This window comes from Hypanus sabinus, chromosome 12 (genome assembly GCF_030144855.1).
Source record: "Hypanus sabinus isolate sHypSab1 chromosome 12, sHypSab1.hap1, whole genome shotgun sequence".
In the NCBI taxonomy this organism is placed as follows: domain Eukaryota; kingdom Metazoa; phylum Chordata; class Chondrichthyes; order Myliobatiformes; family Dasyatidae; genus Hypanus; species Hypanus sabinus.
This window is the reverse complement of record NC_082717.1, coordinates 63,363,724-63,385,762: the sequence shown is the minus strand read 5'-3', so window position 1 is coordinate 63,385,762 and position 22,039 is coordinate 63,363,724. Positions and strand designations below refer to the sequence as shown.

Here is a 22,039-nt window from a genome sequence, read left to right as displayed (position 1 = left end):
ATAATTACATAGAATGAATAGAATGATAGAGTAATATGATATCAGCCCTCCCCCCTCCCCCCCTTAACATCCGTATCTAAAAAAAGAAAAAAGAAAGAAAGAAAAAAAGAAGAAAGAAAGACTGCCCGGATATCAGAAGATCCCCACATGCAATTCAAAATAGCCTTAATATATGTATTTATTTCTTTCCCCAGAAGACCAATAACTTTATCTTCGGAGCACCTATATATTTGATCCTATCTTTTGTAAGTAAGGGCACCAAATTCTCAGAAATGTCATATTTGTTTCTTAAATTATAAATAATTTTTTCAAGTGGAATGCAGCTAAAAATTTCATTATTCCAACAATCCATACTTAAGTATGAATCCGATTTCCAAGTAACTGCAATAGCCTTTTTGGCTACTGCCAATGAAATTTATATAAATTCTTTCTGATATTTGTTCAATTTATGGTTCGGTTTTATCCCTTCAATATCACCTAGTAAAAATAATATTTATTTTTTGTGATGTAATATATAGTTGATGTAAAAAATTGTATCATACTAATCTAAGTCGGACATTTGTTGTATTTGTCATACTGTCAAGACATAGTCTTGACCAACTTGTTTCATCAATTTTAATATTCAAATCAGTTTCCCATTTTTGTCTTGACTTATGAATTCCTTGTTTAATTGCCTGTTTTGGAATCAAATTATACATACAAGAAGTAATTTTTTTTTAATTTTATTTTTTGAATTAAAATTTCTATTTCATTAGGTTTCGGCATTGACATTGTTTGACCCAGTTTCTCTCTTAAATGAGCCCTTAATTGGAAATAACAGAAGAGAGTGTTATTTGATATTTTATATTTATTCTTTAATTGATCAAATGACATCAATATACCGCCTTCAAAATAATCTCCGATATATCTAATCCTTTTTGAACCCAGTTATACGAAAGTTGGTTATCCATTGTAAAAGGAATGAGTCTATTTTGAATTAGTCTCTTTGCCAATAAATATTTCTTTATCTCATCATCAACATTTGTCTTGTTCCACAAATCAATCAAATGTTTTAATATAAGGGATTCTTTCTTTTCCCGTAATAGATTATCTAAATATTTACCAAAATTAATACATATGGATCAAACAGGATTTATTAAAAATAGACAATCAGCAGATAATATAACTAGGTTACTTAGCATTATTCATTTGGCACAAGAGGGAGGAAATGAGCGTGGCAGTAGCTTTGGATGCAGAAAAAGCATTTGATAGATTGGAATGGGATTTTTTATTTAAGGTTTTGTAAAAATATGGGTTAGGAGTATCTTTTATAAATTGGATTAAAACCTTAAATACTAGTCCCAAAGCTAAAGTAGTGACAAACAGCCAAATTTCAACATCATTTCAGTTAACAAGGTCAACTAGACAAGGTTGTCCACTATCACCTGCTCTATTTGTATTGGCGATAGAACCATTAGCTGAATTAATTAGAATCAACTCAGATATTATGGGTTTCAGAGTTAACCAGGAGGAATACAAGATTAATCTATTTGCTGATGATGTTCTGATTTATCTAACAAACCCATTGCATTCGTTGCGTAAATTGTCTTCTGGATTGGAAGAATATGCGAAAATATCAGGGTATAAAAGTGAAATTCTATCCCCTACTAAAGGAGATTGTAGTCAATGTCGATTAGTAACTCAATTTAGATGGCCGATAACTGGTATAAATTATTTAGGTATAAGAGTTGATAACGATATAATTCAAATAAATTGAATTATTTGCCATTATTGAAAAAAATTCAAGAAGATCTTGATAAATGGATGATGTTACCAATAACATTAGTAGGTAGAGTCAATGCTGTAAAAATGAATATATTTCCTAGATTACAGTATTTATTCCAAACATTATCAAGACAACTGCCGCAGAAGTTTTTCAAGAGTCGAATAAATGTGTGAGGAAGTTTCTTTGGAAAGGTAAGATGTCAAGAATATCGTTGGAAAAATTGACATGGAAATTTGACCGAGGAGGGTTACAACTTCCAAACTTTAAGAATTATTATAAAGCAAATCAACTTAGATTTATTGCATCTTTTTTTGATGAAGATAAACTGGCATGGATTAGAACAGAGTTAGACAAGATAGGAGAAAATATACAAGAAGATTTTATATATATGGGAAACCAAGCAAAAACTTGAAGAAAAATGTTAACAGTTTTGTTAGAAGAACAAGGAAAAATAATATTGTATGTAAGACAGAATTGCTTACTGGAAATACTCAATGAATTTTTGTAACAACCTTTTCTAGGTACTCACTATACTCTGGGTAAAGGTGTTACTTTCCAGGACTCCTTTAAAATGTCTCCCCATTATCTTTTATCTGTGCTCTCTAGCTTTGGAAAAGACCATTACTGTCCTCAACCTTTATCCATACCCTTTCTGATTTTATAAACTTTTTTGAGGTCACCATTATTTTCCTGCACTCCAAGGAATAAAGATCCAGTATGGCTAACCTCTCCCTACAAAAATGCTGCAAAAAGTAGTGGATACAGCCCAGTCCATCACAGATACAGCCCTCCACACAAAACACTGTCACAGGAAAGCACCGACCCCCACCACCCAGGACAAGCTCTCTTCTTGTGAATGCCATTGGGAAGGAGGTACTGGAGCTTCAGGACTTGCACCACAAGACTCAGGAACAGTTATTACATCTCAACCATCAGGCTTTTGAACCAAAGTGGTAACATCACATTCTCCATCATTGAAAAGTTCCCACAAACAATGGGAACTCTTCATCTCAGATTCTCAATATTTATTGTTTGTTTGTTTATTTATTTATTTATTATTATTTTCTTCTTTTTGTATTTCCACAATTTGACTTTCATATGGTAGAATGCCCATGTTGGTGTGGTCTTTCAATTGAGTATGCCCGCAAGAAAATGAATCTCAAGGTTTACACAGTGACGTATGGTTTTAATAATAAATTTATTTTGAACTCTGAACTCAGGCCCTCTAGTCCAGATGGCACTCTCATAAATCTGTTCTGCACCCCTACCAGCGTGACAAAGTCTTGCCTATAATCAAACTATATGCAATACTCTAAGTGCAGTCTCACCAATGGCTTACATAACTGCAAAATAATGTCCCTAATCCAAAACTCTTTGCCCTCATTGTTGATGGCCAGCATGCTACATGTGTTTTTTTCATCATGTTGTCTACTTGTGAAGTCACTTTCAGCAAACTGTACATTTGTGGTTCCAGTCTCTGTTCCACAACTCTTGTCAGTGCCCTGCCATTCATTGTATGCCCTATCCTGGTTTGACTGTCCAAAATGCATCACCTCACACTTACCTAAATTCAAATCCATTTGGCTCAGCCCATCTCTGATTATTGATCAAGATCTCTTTGTAATTCATTGTAACCTGCTCCACTATCAATAAGATCCCTTAATTTAGTCACATCAGCAAACTGCTAACCATGACATGTACATTCATATACAAGTAACTTACATAAATAATGAGTAAAGATCTTGCCCTTTGGATATTTCCCTACAACTGAAGTCATGCTGAAGTGACCCCTGGACTGCTATCTTTCTTGAACAATGGAAAAAACATGATACAGCCTCCTGGAACTTCACCCGGGACAATGACAGAGCAAATGTCTCTCCACAGCCTTTGTGATGTTTTTTTCTCTAGCCTCTTATAAAGTCCAGGGAGTGCAGCCATGTGGGACAGGATGAACTTGGTCAGGCCCAGGGAACTTGCCCACCTTGATGCACTTTAAGGCTGCAAATACCCTTTCATTACTTATTACCCTCATCTCTTTGGCACCCATGTTAATTTCCATAGCACACACCGAGAGAGATAATAAGAACCTCAGTCACAAAAACATCCTCTTAAAAATGAGTCCTGACGGGTCTCGGCCCGAAATGTTGACAGTGCTTCTCCTTATAGATGCTGCCTGGCCTGCTGTGTTCCACCAGCATTTTGTGTGTGTTGTTTCTCTTAAAAACCAATGGTCTTTCAGAGGACCTCCACTTTCTCCAGTTATCTTTTTGTGTGTGTGTGTGAAGATATTCATGTAACTGAAGTACCTTTTGGGAATACCTTTAACCATGCCTGCCAAAACCAACCAGAGCTTCTTTTTTGACCTCTTGATTTGCCTCTTAAAAGGTCTTAAACTTGTTTATATTCATTCAGGATTCTTTGCACTCAGCTGTCTCAAGACAATGTATGCTTCCTTCTTTTTCCTTACCAGAGTCTGGATATTTCTCGTTAGGCAAAGTTCCCTGAACTTGGTATCTCTATCCTTCACCCGAAAAGAACGCGCTGCCCCTGAACTCTTGATATGACCCTTTTAAAAGCCTCCGACTTTGAACAATCAACACTGGTTAGATCTTGCCTTATGCCCTCAAATTTGGCCCTGCTCCAGCCAGGTCTTCAACCTGTGGAACTGTTCTGATTTTTTGCCCCACAACTATTTTAAAGCTCTGGGTCAGTAGACCCAAAGTGTGCCCCAACTGCTGCTTCAGTCTTGGCCCACCTTGCTCCCCAAGAGGAGGTTGCCTCTGCACCAGAATAAATCCCAATAATCCAAGGACCTAAATCTCTGTCCCCTTCATAAGCCCATCAGTCACACATTCATCTGACCTATCTTTCTACTACAGGACTCAATGAAATGTTGCACTGGGAATCCGGACATTCAAGGTCCTGCATTTTAATTTCTTACCTCGTTTCTAGAAATTTGAAAGGAAAGAAATCTGTGGGGTACAAGGAGAAGGCAGGAAATTATGCCTGGCTGCATTGGCTTGATGAAGCCAGCTTCACCTTGAACATACTGGCTGTCTTCTATGCTCTAACCAACAATTATGAATATTATCTCCAGTGCCTTTTCAAGGCAAGTCACTGCAAGTGCTTAATTACCATTTCTTATGCCTCCTTGCAGATGAAACCAATGTCAGTAGACATTTAGTGATTCTACATACTGAGAGATCAAGTTATTTCAAATTTGTTCATAGAAAACACCAAGTAGTCTATAGGTCAGTAACATAGAATGATGTAGGTTTGTTCTCAAGGATCTATATTGGTGGTTGATAACACTCCTTTTCCCTCTTTCCACTTTCCTTCATCTCAAATATTATTATATCCTTCTATTTGCTTCCTTCACGCACTCATTCAGCTTGCTCTTAAATGTATCATGGTTCTCCAACTCAACTGTTCTTTCTGCAAATATTTTCATATTGATTTTATATTAAATTTATCAGTGACAACCTTATTTATTTGTAACATAGGACTGATATTTAAGATGTGATTCTGTCTGGAACTCATGAAATTATTTCAATTCCTATGTCCAAAAACAGGTCAGAAGCTTTTGTCCTGTGACATGTATCTCACTCCAATGAAACCCCTAAGTCTCCATCCTTGCCTCACACTCTCCGATCCAGATAACATATTAGAACAGAAAGCAATACTCTCCACTTGCACAAATGAGTGAAACTCAAAATCAAAGAATTTTTGATTGGCCTCCCCAAAAGTCTACTTGATGCCACATTTATCCCCTTCATATGTTCATTCTCTTTGCTGTCAAAGCTCCTAAGATGAGCTATCTCCAAAATGCACTGTAGTTGCTCACCACATAATGTTGACAGAACAATCCAAACCTATCGTCTCTACCAAGAAAGTCAATGCAGGTACTCTTCCAAGGTACACACTATCTTGAACTTCCCTACCAGACAACATAATGGGAATACATTCATGGTTGTCAAGATCAGCATATGGTACCAATTCTAATTGCACTTGAGGACATAAGTAAGCTGTTCTCAAGTACTCAGTGGTGATTTTGAATTGAAAAAAAGCTGATTTTGTCAACTTTATCCAATCTGTAAATGAACAGAAAACAATATGCAAATAAAGTCAGAACAGAATATTGTACTCTACTAAAACTTTCTCAAAAATATTAAATCATTTAGAGATGCCTTGGCATTTTCTGCAGTTTCCTTTTGTACATTTTAATTTACTAATTTCATATTTTTCCAGAGAGCAGAGTCTAAGGAAAGTGGATAATTTAAAACTTAAAACCGAAAATGTTGTAGATTGGAAACTCTCAGCAAGTAAAGCAGAATGAATAAATATCTGGAAGGATAAAGACTAACTGGATATCTCAAACTTGCTTCAAAAGCAAGGCAGAAGTTCACCTAAGAGCATTATCAACTTTGGAGTTGCACTCATTTGTGTAACTGGAGAGATTTCTTTCTGTTCAGATATGCTTTCTGGATAGGAGGGAATGAGGCAAGGACACAAGGACAGCTGCACTACACCAGAATGATTGGACTGGAATGCACTTCTTAAATGCAAGGCAATTGGTGAGTAAATAACCCAATGCAAAAAAAACCTCCAAACTACACTATTAATTTTCTTTCACACCAGTCTTCTCCTGCATTACTAATAGCAGGGGTCACCAACCTTTTTTGCACTGCGGACCGGTTTAACATTGAAAATATTCTCGCGGACCTGCAGACCGGGGGGGGGGGGGGGGGGAACGCGTTAATCACAACGGGAATATAGGTGATAAGTCAACTATAAGTCACTTATAAATGGTTAAATACACTTCATTTCATTTCTAAAAGGGTTTATCTAACGAATTTAATATTGAGCACACAGCGCATATTTTCCTCGTATGAACATATAAAATAATTGCAACACACCAGTGAGAGGACAAGGTAAGGGCCAGAGGTCCCTGTACCAGGGCCGTGGTGGTCACAGTCCAGAGAGAGCGACTGACCGATCGAGAAGTGCGACAAGGCATGTGCCCGTCCTCCTTCTAGGTAGGTAGGATTTATTGGCCAATAAAAGCTTGGCTAGAGGGATTACTTGCAGTAGATCGCAGCGAGGTAGCTGCTCTGCTACTTACGAAATCCTGAGCCTGAATTAGGTCGTCTGCGAATATTTTAGCTCCGGGTTCCCCATGAACATTCAGTGTGCTAAACAGGTTTAGAGGTGGAACCCATCTGTCCGCTCTCCAGGCCAACCAGTGATCCCTGGCGCAAGGGTATCACTGCGTTTAGGCAACTGACGACCTCATGTGGGTAATGACCTCGCGTGCGTTCAAGTTCAACAGTGGGCGTGACAGGGAATGAGGAAAGATGCAGCTGACTCATATTGTTTCATATCGCCAAATCATACTGTTTCCTCACGGCCCAGTAGCACATGCTTTGCAGCCCGGTACCAGTCCGTAGCCTGGAGGTTGGGGACCATTGACGAACAGAAAAGAAACTAACGTAGCTTGACAACATTGACCATCTATCACAACAAAGCATATGTGTGTGTGTGTGTGTGTGTGTGTGTGTGTGTGTGTGTGTTATAAAGCTTATCACATGAGCTCTTCCTCATTCTGAATGAAACAAGGTATTGTGATATTGTGATACATATTATAGTACCAAAATAGCATGCAACAGTAGAAATGCCTGGGAAAGCCTGCTTTCACCCAAACCAATATTCCCTTTATCCTGTCCATCCGCCCCACCCTCAATGCAAGTTAAAACAAACTTGCTTTCTCAGTTTTGATGAAGGGTCTACGGTCTAAAACATTAAAACTGTTTCTCTTCAACATGTTGCCTGAACTGCTGAATGTTTTCAGCCAGGTTTGTCATTACTTCAGATTTCTAGAATCTGCAGCTGTGTTTTATTTTGATTTTCATCAAGTCACAGCCAGAGTTGGCTTGTTGGAAAAATCAGAAGTATTACAGAGTCCTGAAGCACAGGAGGAAGCCATTCGAACTGTAAACTCCAAAAGAGTTTTCACTTAGTCTCAAATTCTTGCTCTTCAGCAAAGTAAATTTCTTCTCGAGTACATGTACACCATTAAAGTTACCACTAAATCTGCTTTCACCATTCCTTCACATAATGCATCCCAGATGATGGCAACTTGATAATCATGTAGAAAACAAACTTTTCTTCTGCAACACATTTTTGGCTACTTATTCCAAAACTTCCTTCTGATTACTGGCTATAATGCCAGTGAAAAAAAATCCTCTCTCTCATCAGCTTCCACCAATATTCAGTTCCAATTTACAGCACTTGTCTCAACCCCTCCACTCCATTCTACTTGCCATGCTGTCTCTTATTCTGCATTAGCTTCTTCCAACTAAATAGTAGGAAGAACATGTGATTGCTTTCAGGAGTTAACTAAAATTTTATCCACAACCTACTATATTCATTTTCTGGGCAACTGCCTGAGATAAAACAAACTATTAACATTTATAGCTGTGCCCACTGATGTTTGGTGTTCAACATCAAATGAATCAAATTCCATCTCACTCACTACTTCAATCTCTGCTCATCTGGCTGAAATCTTCAGACATGCCTTTGTTACCTCAAATATGGAACATTTGAGAACATTGGCTACTTTTCAACTTGCATCCTGAGCCTATCCAAAACTGTGCCAAGCCCCATTCACCCACCAACCTGTGGTCAGCCATTGGCTCATGGTCTGACTTTGTATCAATATTAAAATATTAATCCTTGCTCTCGAATCAATCTAGGCCCTGTCCTCGTATGTCACTAAAATACTTGTAACACTAACGGGCGCCACCTCCAAATGTACACTTCCTTTCTTCTCTTGACTTTATAACCCACTTTTAGCTGCAAACATTACCATGTGGCATTCAACCTCTTTTGTCCTCTAGCATATAAGACTTCCTTTTTATCCTTTCTGCAACTCCTCCATCCTTTGGATCATAAAACCTTTTGTCACATCTCATAATCCCCCATTCTGAAAGATTTATCCTGATCCTTTCTCCAAAGAAACCACCAAATATTTCAGCAGTTTTATTTCATTTTATGGCTCATATGTGTATTCAGTTCTGGTTTCAGATGTGCCCATCTCTCTACTATAGGCAGAGATATTATCAACCATTCAAAATATAAATTTTTCTCCATAAATATACAGGCTTTTTCCTCTTCCACACCAAGATGATTCTGTAACCTACTAATCCAAACAAGTTTAAATTGTTTGATAACTCCTGTCATTCAATGCCAAATTTTATTATTTATTAATCCAGTGAAGCATTGCTGTTCACTTCTCTCTCTGTAACATGCTTAAGATCAAGATTACATTATGAAACAGAAGCATGCATCATATACCTATGGACGTCTGCTACGTTACATCAATTCCTGATGAAATAGTTTGTTGTTATATAGATTCAGCTCAAGTAATTAAACTTGGCTCTGTGAATTTCTATTGATTGGATTTGAGAGGATTTAACACATCTTAATAATTTACAAAATTATTTCATCCCACTGTTTTCACATGAAATGGTATTAACTCAGGCTAATTGGAATGTGAGATACCAATCACTTCTCGCCCATGTTTTGGTCTCCCAAATGACATATTCAAATTTAGTGAAGGTAGCCCTACTTCCAATCACCTTCTGCTCTTTAGAAGTGTTCTGGATTCAGTTTATCAATTTCTAAAATTAAACTGTAAACTGTAGTTGAGAATAGGAAAAGAGGAATTCCCATTAATGCATAGAAGAGGTTTGCCTTACAGTTTAAAAGTTCTGGAATGTTTAACCTCTTGAACAAACCTGCGACTGTTCAGTATCTGCTTCCTATATCAAGGTAGTAGCCACATATGCAAATATGCAACAGCTCATGCAATGATCAACTGTATTCTGGCTCATCATTTATCCAAATGAATCATAAAAATTAAGGACACTTTTAAAAATTATTTTTAAATGTGCAGGAAAAATGACAAAAATATCAAAAGATGTCTGAAATACATAGTTAATAAAAAGAAAGAGGCAAAGCATTTGCTTCTGCTGAGATGCAAATAACCACAACTGCAACTTATTGCTAAATGACACATGATCATCTCAGCTGGCTCAAGTACCTTGCATATATTGCCAACTCATAAGCTTAAGCAGCTGCATCCACTAAGCAGCCCAAGTCTGCACATCACTTTTCAGTGGGAGGTCGGGTTTAAATATACTGTTTTGTGTGGGAGTCCTCTTATAAGTAAAACATTACATTAGTTCACAAACACGAGCTCTAACAGCACACAATAATAATTCTGACCTGCACTTCAGTGACATTTAAACATTAACTACTTAAAACCAAACTGTAATATTCTGTGCGTCAAGGAATTACTGGCTTTCACCCAACTATTGTTCCTGACAAAAATTGTCAAGATCTTAAAGATTAACTTTTTTTTTAATATAGAAAATCAAAAAGACAAGTGGAGGAGAGAGGAGAGACAGAAAGACAGTCCTTCACTGTTACCTATCTGTCTTTCCAGGTCTGCTGCTTCATCTTGCGTGGCACGAGGTAGAACTCCTGGATCACTGAAGCTTGTACGAAGCAACGTTCCCATCACAAAAAAGAACAAAACTCCTGCTATCGCTGGTATCACGGGTGTGATGTTTACTGCTAGGTATGGACAGCTGTTAAAAATATAAATAAAAAAAATTAAAACTGGTTTCTAAAATGGCACACATCATTGTGTACATTTAGGGGCAGTGACAGAACTTCCTATCTTGAAGAACTATGTAGTCCCAGGATTCAAAGATAGGATTGAGAATGAAGAGCCAAACTTTGCGACAGAAATTACAATTGCCACCAAAAGGTAATGATGGAATCAAGTACCTTCTCCAAATTTTCCAGGTCATACACAACTAATCACTTGAAGAATTAATAGACCTATATATCCTAAAAAACTAACTCAAATGGCACAGTTAAAATAGTAACAGCTATAAAAGTTAAAATGAATTCTTACTATAACAGATTACATAAAACATTTCCTGCTCTCCAAAGAATTTAAATCATACTCTAGAAGTTAACAAAACAAATATAAAGTCATTAAATTTGGCACATACTGTTTACAGCATCTCAGTACCACTTCGGTCACTTTGTCGAGTAATATCAATGTGTCAAAAGTGTCACCATTGTATTACAAATATAAGTGATGGGCTGTGGATAGTCAGTAAAGAACCTTGAGAGAAGATGCCCAAAAAGCTAAATTGTCTCCTATAATATGGGGCACTGCCTAAATGATGTGAAAGATAAGACATGACATAATCCAGGATTTATCAAATATTTGCTTCTTAAAATTCATCATTTAAGTTAAGGTAGTCCTCAAATTGTGCAATTACATTCACAGAGAAACTTCAAAAACAAAACCTGAAAATCTGAGGACATTCTAAAATAATTGTTCTTGTGTTCAAAAAAGCTGGCTGTTCACACCTTCCTATAAAGGGGGAAATCATTTTCTACTCTATATTAGGAGGCTGTACATATTACTTTCATGTCCTCTTCAAAGTTCCCTAAAGCTCAAATGCACTGATGTAAATTCAAAGCATGTTATAATAGCCCATTTTCCCATAATAGTTCGTGACAAGAAAGCCTTGAAAATACATTTAAAAGAAGGCTAAGTCCCACTAATACAGTACCCCAGTATTACAAGTTCGACAAGTGCCCAGCAATATGGTTCCCAACTAGTGCCTCAGTTTTATACCACTACAGACCTAGGTCCACAGCACTGCAGTCCTGTATACATGTTATACAGCAACAGATCTACACTCAACAATATTAAAACTAGAAATAGATATGGACCTGAGTTTATTGTCATATGCATAAGTACAGTATGTGTATGCAGAGATGCAATGAAAAAACTTGTTGCTTGCAGCACCAAAGGTACATAGCAACATTCGCAATAAAAATATAAATTTAACATAAATTAAACTGGACCCAAAAATGACACAGTGCCAGGGAGGGGAGGGGTATATTGGATCCCCTGAACCTATGCCCAAAACTAGTCAGATGATTACTGTCATGCTTTCTGCAACCAAGTCTAGTGCCTGCTCCCCATGGCTGGGGTTGATGTCATGAAGACTGGACACCATTCAGATGGGATGGTTGGTTGAATACCATCTTGGATTTCCTGTGCACCACATGGCACAAAGCTTGCAGGCTCAGAAGAAACAGTCCCGCCACGTCACTAGCTGCTCTTTTCTAAGCCACCTTCTCATAACCCTTGCTGATAAGCATCAGCTATCTTTATGTGAAAGCCAATGTTTACTTCAGTTGCAAGTTGTTCTGTATCACACAATACTGCACAAAGTAAATGACCACATTACAAAACTAAGTACCCTCAGCCACTCAGATCAAGCGACAGGGCTCAATGTGGCAAAATTCTGCGGATGTCCAGCACCAGCTGCTGGCCAACTTCTGGAAGAATTCTGCCTTTTTTCTCTCTCCAAGAGAAAACTTACAAAGCCTCTCTAACATGGTGTCAAAGTTCAAATAAAGTGCTTTTTCACAGAAATCAAAATCATTCTTCAATGATTTTATTAAGGTAATTAACAGTACACTGTGAAAATTAAGGTACATTCTGCAAATACTGATCTAAGGAACGAATGGTAGTTCCTTTCCCCATTTCCCAAAAAAAGGCAAATAAATTAAAGCCACAAGTAAATTGTCAAATTCACACCTTCAAGTGCCTTTTGCAAAAATGCCTGTTTCCACTCAAACTGCTTCCATGGCCAAGTTAAATGCAATAAGGTCATCAGGAATTCTGCCCCTATCTTCAGGCAGTAAAATATGAAATGACATCATGTTTAGTTATGAAAGCATGAAGAATGGTCATTGAAAAATTACAAATGAATGAGATTAATTTCAAGAAGCTGAGAACTGATCTGACTGTTCAAAGATTGGCAGGCTGGTGGGCATTTGGTTGGGTCAGTTGTAGAATAGAATGTACACTGAGGAGGAAGGACATCTAAAAGTGTGAACTCATTGAGTGACTCAAGATACCTAGGTTCAAATGAAAAGACAAAGGTGGCTTCTGTTGAGTGTCAAAACCATATGGCCTCTTTACATCCAAGGGACAGCAGCAGGAATACAATGGTTCCTAATACACAGAGACTACAGGTACAGTGTTGGTCTTCCAGAATGGAGGAACTACACAATGAAATCTGAAGAGATTAATGCTATGAACCCTGCTTTTCTTTATTTTGGTATTAATTTGTATAATGAAGACATCACTGTCAAAGCCAGCAATACCACAATTACTGATCTCACTGAGAAGAGATACAGTGAACTGCTGATGTCCAATTATAGGGGCATTATGTATATATTTAATGTTTGGACATCAGCAGTTCACTATTTTCCAGTGATGCCATTTGCTGAACATAGACCCTCTACTAGTTAGAAGGCCAGGGTAGTAGGTACCCATTTTCTTTAAAATTTGTACACTAAGCTGACTGTTTAGTATATTCTCATCCATTTGTGTGAAGAACTTGGCCTTATGATCTCTCAAAAGATCTTTAAAATGTCCTCCATATGCCCTTATAATGTTATGGCCCTCTAAGCCACCTCTTAAGCCCTTCATTTCTAGCAATATGCTGGTAAATATCTTATGTATTCTTTCTAACATGATCACATATTTTGCATTGTGTGGTAACCAGAGCTATACAGAATACTCCAATTACAGGCTGACCAATGTTTTGTACAGTTCTATTATAACATGCCAACTCTTTTATTCAATGCCTTAACCTATGAAGGCAAACATACTGAATGTCTTGACTATGCTCTCCACTCTCCATCTGTGTGCTTCTATTCCATGGTCTCTCTATATAGCAACATTCTTGAGGTCCCTGCCATTTACGTACATGTCCTGTTGGTATTTGGTGGCCCACAATTCATGTCTCTTTGCTGTGAGACTCCATATTGTTCATCATTTGATGAGAAAAAGGATGCAATCGATAAATTTGAGTTAGACTATTCAGAAGTGAACTCAGAAGCTGTCATTTGCACAAACAGAAAGAGACATTCAAAACTCTCAATCCCAAAAAGCAAAAATCGCACTGAAAAACTTTGATTCTGAGCCTTCACCACCAATCATTTTAGGGATATCCTGAATTTCTGTACCAAATGAGACCTCAGTTATTTTAGTCCCATCAACACAATGAAGGCACACAGCAGCTCTACTTTATCAGGAGTCTGAGATTTGGTATATTACCAAACACTCTTGCAAATTCCTACAAATGCACAGCACAGAGCATTTGGACTGCTTGCATTACTGCCTAATATGAAACCTCCCATGCACAAGGTTACTACAGAAGGATGTAGATTTAGCTAGTTCCATCACGGGAACAACCCTCCCTGCCATCAAGGACATCTTCAAGAGGTAGTGATTCAGGAAGGCAGCATCCATCATTGAAGATCCTAATCAATTGGGACATGCTTTCGTTGTGTTACTTCCATTGGGGAGGAGGTACAGGACTCACACTTTATGCTTAAGAACAGCTCCTTCTGCTCCACCACCAGATCCATGAACACTACCTGATAATTCACCTTCTATGCTGTTTATTTTGTAACAATTGGTTCTAATGGATTTTGCTATCCAATGGTTCTTCAGGTCAATAATGATGCAAAAAATCTATTGCTAAGCAATTTTATCAAGTGTTACAAGAACAAAGAAAAGAGAAAAAGGGAAAAAAAACTATCATGTTCATCTCCTTCTCAGACTAGAATAACAAAAATTCCAATGATAACAATTAATGGTAACTATGAGGTTGCCAGATCAAATAAGTACTGTGACACCTGCTACTGAAAACTAAAAAAGCTTCCAAAAAAATACAGGAGCAACTGTACCACAATTGCTGAAAAATTCACCGAACAATTATATGTATGCAGATGATTTTATAAAAATGCAAGCAAGCATAGCAAACGAACTACAAAGAAAATACCAGTTCTACACAGTAATTCAATATTTTTATTTATTATTTATTAAGATACAGCATGGAATAAGTCTTTCCAGTCCTTCAAGCAGTGCCACCCAGCAATCCAAGTCTTTTCGAGGGACAATTTACAATGACCAATTAACCTACATGGAGCATCCAGAGCAAACACATGCAGTCACAAGGAGAATGTACAAACTCTTTACAGGCAATGGCATTATGGTAATTTTTAAAATATATATCTTGTGCTATTCTGTTACTGCAAAGCATTTTTAATGACATACAGTATATCAGTGATACTAAATCTGATTCTGATTCTGCTTCCCTGTCCTATCTTAAATCTTCCTTATAAACATGTCCAACACGTTGGCATTGCCTGACTTTGCTATCTCGGATGTCTCCACTCTTTTTAATTCAATATGGACAAAGACATCTCTTACAACTTAACTGTACCACTCAGGATCAGATTTATTATCACCGTCTAATATATGAAATTTGTACTTTTGTGGCAGGCGATCATTGCAAAAATATGAAATTACTATAATTTGCAAAGTAAATAGAGTAACAAAGTAATAATGAGGTTGTGTTTATGGACCATTCATAAATCAGATGGCAAAGGGGAATTTCTGAACTATTGATTGTGGGTCTTCAGGCTCATGTACCTCTTCCCTAATGGTAGTAAAGAGAAGAGTGCATGTCCTAGATGTTGAGATACCTTAATGATGGAATTCACCTTCCAAGAGGCAGTGCCTCAGAAGATGCCTTTGATAGAGGGAAGGGTTGTGCCCATGATGGAGCTGGCTAAGTCTATAACCCCAGGCAACTGCTTGTGATCCTGTGCATCGGAGCCTCCATACTAGGCTGCGATGCAACCAGTCAGAATGCCCTCCAGTCTACAGAAATTTGCAAGAATCTTTGGTAACATACCAAATCTCCTCAAACTTTGAATAAAGTAGAGCCCCTTTCATGCATACTCCTTTCACCTTCTCATCTCACTTCCGAATTATTGAATTGTTGGACAGACTGTTGAGTCTGAAGGCTGATAACTCCCCAGGACCTGATGGTCTGCATCCCAGGGTACTTAAAGAGGTGGCTCCAGAAATCGTGGACGCATTGGTAATCATTTTCCAATGTTCTATAGATTCAGGAACAGTTCCTGCTGATTGCAGGGTGGCTAATGTTGTCCCACTTTTCAAGAAAGGAGGGAGAGAGAAAACAGGGAATTATAGACCGGTTAGCCTGACGTCAGTGGTAGGAAAGATGCTGCAGTCAATTATAAAAGAGGAAATTACGACACATTTGGATAGCAGTAGAAGGATCAGTCCGAGTCAGCATGGATTTATGAAGGGAAAATCATGCTTGACTAACTTTCTGGAGTTTTTTGAGGATGTAACTATGAAAATGGACAAGGGAGAGCCAGTGGATATAGTGTACCTGGACTTCCAGAAAACTTTCGATAAAGTCCCACGTAGGAGGTTAGTGGGCAAAATAAGGGCACATGGTATTGGGGGCAGAGTACTGACATGGATTGAAAATTGGCTGGCTGACAGGAAACAAAGAGTAGTGATTAACAGGTCCCTTTCGGAATGGCAGGCTGTGACCAGTGGGGTATCGCAAGGTTGGATGCTGGGACCGCAGCTGTTTACAATATACATTAATGATTTGGATGAAGGGATTAAAAGTAACATTAGCAAATTTACTGATGACACAAAGCTGGGTGGCAGTGTGAAATGTCAGGAGGATGTTATGAGAATACAGGGTGACTTGGACAGGTTGGGTGAGTGGGCAAATGTATGGCAGATGCAGTTTAATGTGGAAAAATGTGAGGTTATCCACTTTGGTGGCAAGAACAGGAAGGCAGATTACTACCTAAATGGAGTCAAGTTAGGAAAAGGGGAAGTACAACGAGACCTAGGTGTTCTTGTACATCAGTCAATGAAAGCAAGCATGCAGGTACAGCAGGCAGTGAAGAAAGCTAATGGCATGCTGGCTTTTATAACAAGAGGAATTGAGTATAGGAGTAAAGAGGTCCTTCTGCAGCTGTACAGGGCCCAGGTGAGACCCCACCTGGAGTATTGTGTGCAGTTTTGGTCTCCAAATTTGAGGAAGGACATTCTTGCTATTGAGGGAGTGCAGCATAGGTTCACGAGGTTAATTCCTGGAACGGCGGGACTGTCATATGTTGAAAGATTGGAGCGACTGGGCTTGTACACACTGGAATTTAGAAGGAGAGGGGATCTGATTGAAACATATAAGATTATTAAGGGATTGGACACACTGGAGGCAGGAAGCATGTTCCCGCTGATGGGTGAGTCCAGAACTAGAGGCCACAGTTTAAGAATAAGGTGTCAGCCATTTAGAACAGAGATGCGGAAAATTTTTTTCACCCAGAGAGTAGTAGATATGTCGAATGCTCTGCCCCAGAAGGCAGTGGAGGCCAAGTCTCTGGATGCATTCAAGAGAGAGTTAGATAGAGCTCTTATAGATAGCAGGGTCAAGGGATATGGGGCGAGGGCAGTAATGGGTTATGATTGCGTATGATCAGCCATGATCACAGTGAATGGCGGTGCTGGCTAGAAGGGCCGAATGGCCTACTCCTGCACCTGTCTATTGTCTATTGAATCATATAAAGAATCATTTGTCAAGTCACATATAAATGTACTTTCAAACCAGAAATACCTGTTAGCTTTTGAATTCCATTCACTGTGATATTCTGATTGTTGATACACATTAAATTATTTGCTCTGTATATTCTTTCTTACTCCCCTTCTACGTGTAGCTCCTATTCTCCTTTATCCCCTCAGATCCAAGGAACAAGATCTTCCAACACACTTCTGTTGCTCACTCTTATCTGACACCATCTGTTCAGGTCCCATTATCATCTTATTTTCCAAGCTCAAACTTCACCCAAGTGATTCCTCCCCATCCCCTTATTATTTGTGTCCCAGGAAATTTATCTTTTCCAGCTTCATTTCCCCATCTTATGCTGTCTTAGGTCTATGCATTACTTTGTTACCACTAAGCTGTTAGTTAACCCACTGACATTTAAAACTGCTCTTGGGGTATTGTAATGCTCACTTCAAAGCAGACATCAAAATTCCTCCCCTGATTTTCCATGATCTATAAACCTATTTCTAACATTGGTTTCAGCCTCAGATATTATTAACCTTTCAAATTCATCATCCTTTTCCCTGTAACTTCCTGTTAATCTTTTTGGTCATAGAGTCAAAGAAAAGTACAGCACAGGAACAAGCCCTTTGGCCCATCTAGTCCATGCCAAACCATTTAAACTGCCTACTCCCATTGACCTGCACTGGGATCATAGGCCTCTAAACCTCTACCATCCATGTACCTATGGAATCTTATCTTAATCATTGAAATTAAGCTTGCACGCACTTATGCTGACAGCTCATTGCACAACTCTCATGACCTTCTGAGTGAAGTTGTTTCACCTCATGTTTCCCTTAATCTCTTCACCTTTCACCCTCAACCCATGACCTTTGGTTGTAGTCCCAAACAACCACTGTGGAAAAAGCCTGTTTGCATTTCCCCTACCTATACTCCACATCATTTTGTATACCTCTATCAAATCTCTTCCTCTTCTGCCTTTCAAGGAATAAAGTCCTCACTTAATCAATCTTTCCTAGTAACTCGGGTCCTCCAGTCCCAGCAACATCCTTGTAATTTTTCTCTGTACTCTTTCAATCTTATTTACATCTTTCCTGTAGGTAGGTGACAAAGACTGCGCGCAACACTCCAAATTAGGCCTCATCTATATCTTGCACAATTTCAACGTAACATCCCATCTCCTGTGCTTAGTACATTGTTTTATAAAGACCAATGTTCTGAAAGCTTTATCTACCCTATCTACCTGTGTCGCCACTTTCAATGAATTATGGACCTGGATTCCCAGATCCCTTTGTTCTACCTGCTCTCGGTGCCCTACCATTCACTAAGTAAGACTTGATTGGTCTGACTGAAGTGACACACCTTGCACTTGTCCGTACTGAATTCCATCTGCCATATTTCAGCCCAATTTTCCCTCTGATCCAGATCCCACTGCAAGCCATTATAGCCTTTCTCACTATTCACTATACCCCAATCTTGGTAAAGCAGGAATATTCTTTTTCATTTGTACCCAATTATTCAGAGCTGTGGAATTTCTACTTCTTCTACTCCATGAATTGATCTTTGATCTCTTCCTCAAAAACAATATTCTATTTAATAATATCTTTCAACCAATCACCAGTTTGCAAATTAAAATCTACAATTCCCAGCTCTACCACAACATCATTCTCAAGGTTGCAGCCTGCTGCAACAACACCAAACAGAATCATCTATTTTTTCTGAGTTGTGGAAGACCAAGGTAATTGGATGATGGATAAAGGAACTGACAAACAGCAGATTTGTATTCTACTAAGCTACAACCAGTCCTGAGGAAAAGCACAGGCTATCTCAGTAATGTTCTGGACAGCTCTTTGCTGAGTCATTATATTTTCAAATTCTTCACAAGTGGGAAAATAGAGCCATGGTGGCAATAAGCTATGTTTGGATGCAAAGAACATGAGATTCTACCCCAATGTTCTTATACTGGATGTTATATACCTGTACTGCAAAGGAGATCTCAACCTCTGCCATCAGAAACTGCATGATGATTGGTGAAAGTTAACCAGCACTTCCTTGTGGAAAGAATGGGCTTGTGGTTCCATACATAGGCATATTGGGCTCCCCCACAATCACACAAGTCTCCAGCCATATACAGTGAAGCTTCTTTCCAGGGTCTTCAAAATAAGAAAGATATAAAGGTTTTACCATGATGTGGGGAGGAGTTCATGTAAGAAATGCATGTTTAGACTATCTGACTGTCATAAGGCAAGAGTTCTCATGTGATGCAAGGTAGTAAGATCTAAGGAGAAGGATCCTAAATTAGGACACCTTCATCTTGTGGTTTAAGTACTAGTCACTGGCTTTAAGATGGTCAAGCACATGATCACTAGTAATCTTTTGTACAGATGGCATGGTTGGCAAAGAAGGTTAAAAATTGATGCAGCAGTAGCAGCATATTCTTCCATGGAGGCATTCTGTGCACTACAGAGGGAACTTTATTCTGAATGTGATCTGGATGTCCTTGATATCAAAGTTGCGACTGGCATGGGCATCTTTACTATTGGCATCACTTGGCTTTAGAAGCATGAGTTCAACCAAAAATGTACCCTCTACAAAGTACTTCAAAACAGAATTTATCCACTGGGCTTAAAAAGCAGCATCACTTGACATGCTATTTTGTAAATTGATCTTTCTCTTAATATGCAAAAATGCTACAGCCTCGGGCACTTTAAAGTTTCCAAACTAAGAAACATTGGTAAGTCTGTCTGACACAGAATATTAGCAAGTTGCTATTTTTTAAAAAAAGAGAGCATCATAAACTGCTTTTGTTCGTCTCAAACCTACAAACTGGTAAACATGCTTAAAAGGGGGACATGCATGACTTAACTAAATTTAAGTCTGATCATTTCTAAACAGAATCAAGCATTATTTGAACCATACAATGAAATCTATGCAACATGTTTCGATGTTACAACCAGCATTCAGTGCTACCTAAATGATTTGTTTTTCACTTAATTGGTAAACAATTCCAGCTCTTCAAAAAGTTTGCATAGTGAAATCATAAAGATAATTCAAAACCCATCAGTAACGTTAAAACATGAGAAAGCCTGCAGATGCTAGACATCTAAAGCAACACACAACAGGTAAGGCAGCATTTATGAAAAGGAACTGAAGTCGTCGTTTTGGGCCGAGACTCTTCTTCAAATGCTATTTTTCCAATTCTGTTACACAAGGGAACTTAGAGATAAAAAAAGATAAGCTTTCCTGGTGTGCTTGAATGCAGTGAAACAAATGTGTAATTTTAAGCAACAGGAGTGTCAAGCTTCTTGCCTTATTAAGAAAAATATTTTCTGGTTGCAAAAGTGTAGTGTGCCCTAAAACACAAGACCATAAGAGAGAGGAGCAGAATTAGGCTATTTGGCCAGTTGAACGCGCTCTGCCATTTGATCATGGTCGATCCATTTTCGTCTCAACTCCACTCTCCTGCTTTCTTCTCATAATCTTTCATGCCCTGACATCAAGAATCTATCAACCCCTGCCTTAAATACACCCAATGACCTGGCCTCCACAGCTGCCTGGTGTAACGGATTCTACACATTCACTACCCTCTGGCTAGAGAAATTCCTCATCTCCATTCAAAAAACAGACGTCCCACTGTTCTGAGGTGGTCCCCAGACTCCTCCACTATAGAAAACATTCTCTCCACATCCACTCTATAAAGGCCTTTCAAGATTCAATAAGTTTCAATGAGATCCCCCCATCATTCTAAGTTCCAGCGAGTACTGTCCAAGAGCCATCAAACACTCCTCATATTATATACCTTTTTGTGAACCTTTTTTGAACCCTCTCCAATATCAGTGTATCCTTTCTTAGATAAAGTTGGCCCAAAATTTTAACCAAAATCCTAGTAAGGCCTCATCAGTGCCTTGTAAAACCTCAGCATTACATCCTAGTTTTTATATTGTCGTCCTCTTGAAATGAATGCCAACATATCATTTGCCTTCCACTCCACTGACTCAACCAGCAAGTTAACTTTTAGGGAATCCTGCCTCAGGACTCCCAAGTCCCTTTGTACCTCTGATTTTTGAATTTTCTTCCCATTTAGAAAATAGTCTACACTTTTGTTCCTTCTACCAAAGTGCATAACCATACACTTTCTGACACTGTTTTCCATCTGCCACTTCTTTGCCCATTCTCCTAATCTGTCCATGTCCTTCTGCACCCTCCCTGCTTCCTCAACACTACCTGTACCTCCACCTATCATCGTATCACTTGGCCATAAAGCCATCAATTTCAACATTCAAATTATTGACATACAACGTAAAAAGCAGTCCCAGCACCGACCACTGTGGAACAGCACTGGTCACTGGAAGCCAATCAGAAAAAAGCTCCCTTTATTCCCACTCTTTACCTCCTGCCCATCAGCTAATATTCTATACATGCTAGTACCTTTCCTGTAATATCATGGGTTCTTATCTTGCTAAGCAGCCTAATGTGCAGCACCTTGTCACAGGCCTTCTGAAAATCCAAGTACACAACATCAAACAATTCTCCTTTGTCATCCTGCTTGTTACTTCCTCAAAGAATTCCAACAGATTTGTCAGGCAAGATTCTTCCTTAAGCCATGGGCTTCCAACCCTTATTTTATGTCATGGACTCTCACTATTAACTGAGTGGTCTGTGAACCCCAGGTTGGGAACCCCTGCCTTATAAGGAAACA

General features: G+C 38.6%; 1 protein-coding gene across 1 annotated transcript in view; it reads right to left on the bottom strand.

Moving 5' to 3' along the window:
- The window catches only part of zdhhc14 (zinc finger DHHC-type palmitoyltransferase 14), a 119,002-nt gene that overhangs the window by 47,449 nt on the left and 49,514 nt on the right, over positions 1 to 22,039 (bottom strand). The window contains exon 2 of the mRNA XM_059986081.1: positions 10,256 to 10,416. Within this exon, the coding sequence (XP_059842064.1) occupies positions 10,256 to 10,416 (161 nt within the window). The remainder of the gene's footprint in view (positions 1 to 10,255; positions 10,417 to 22,039) is intronic.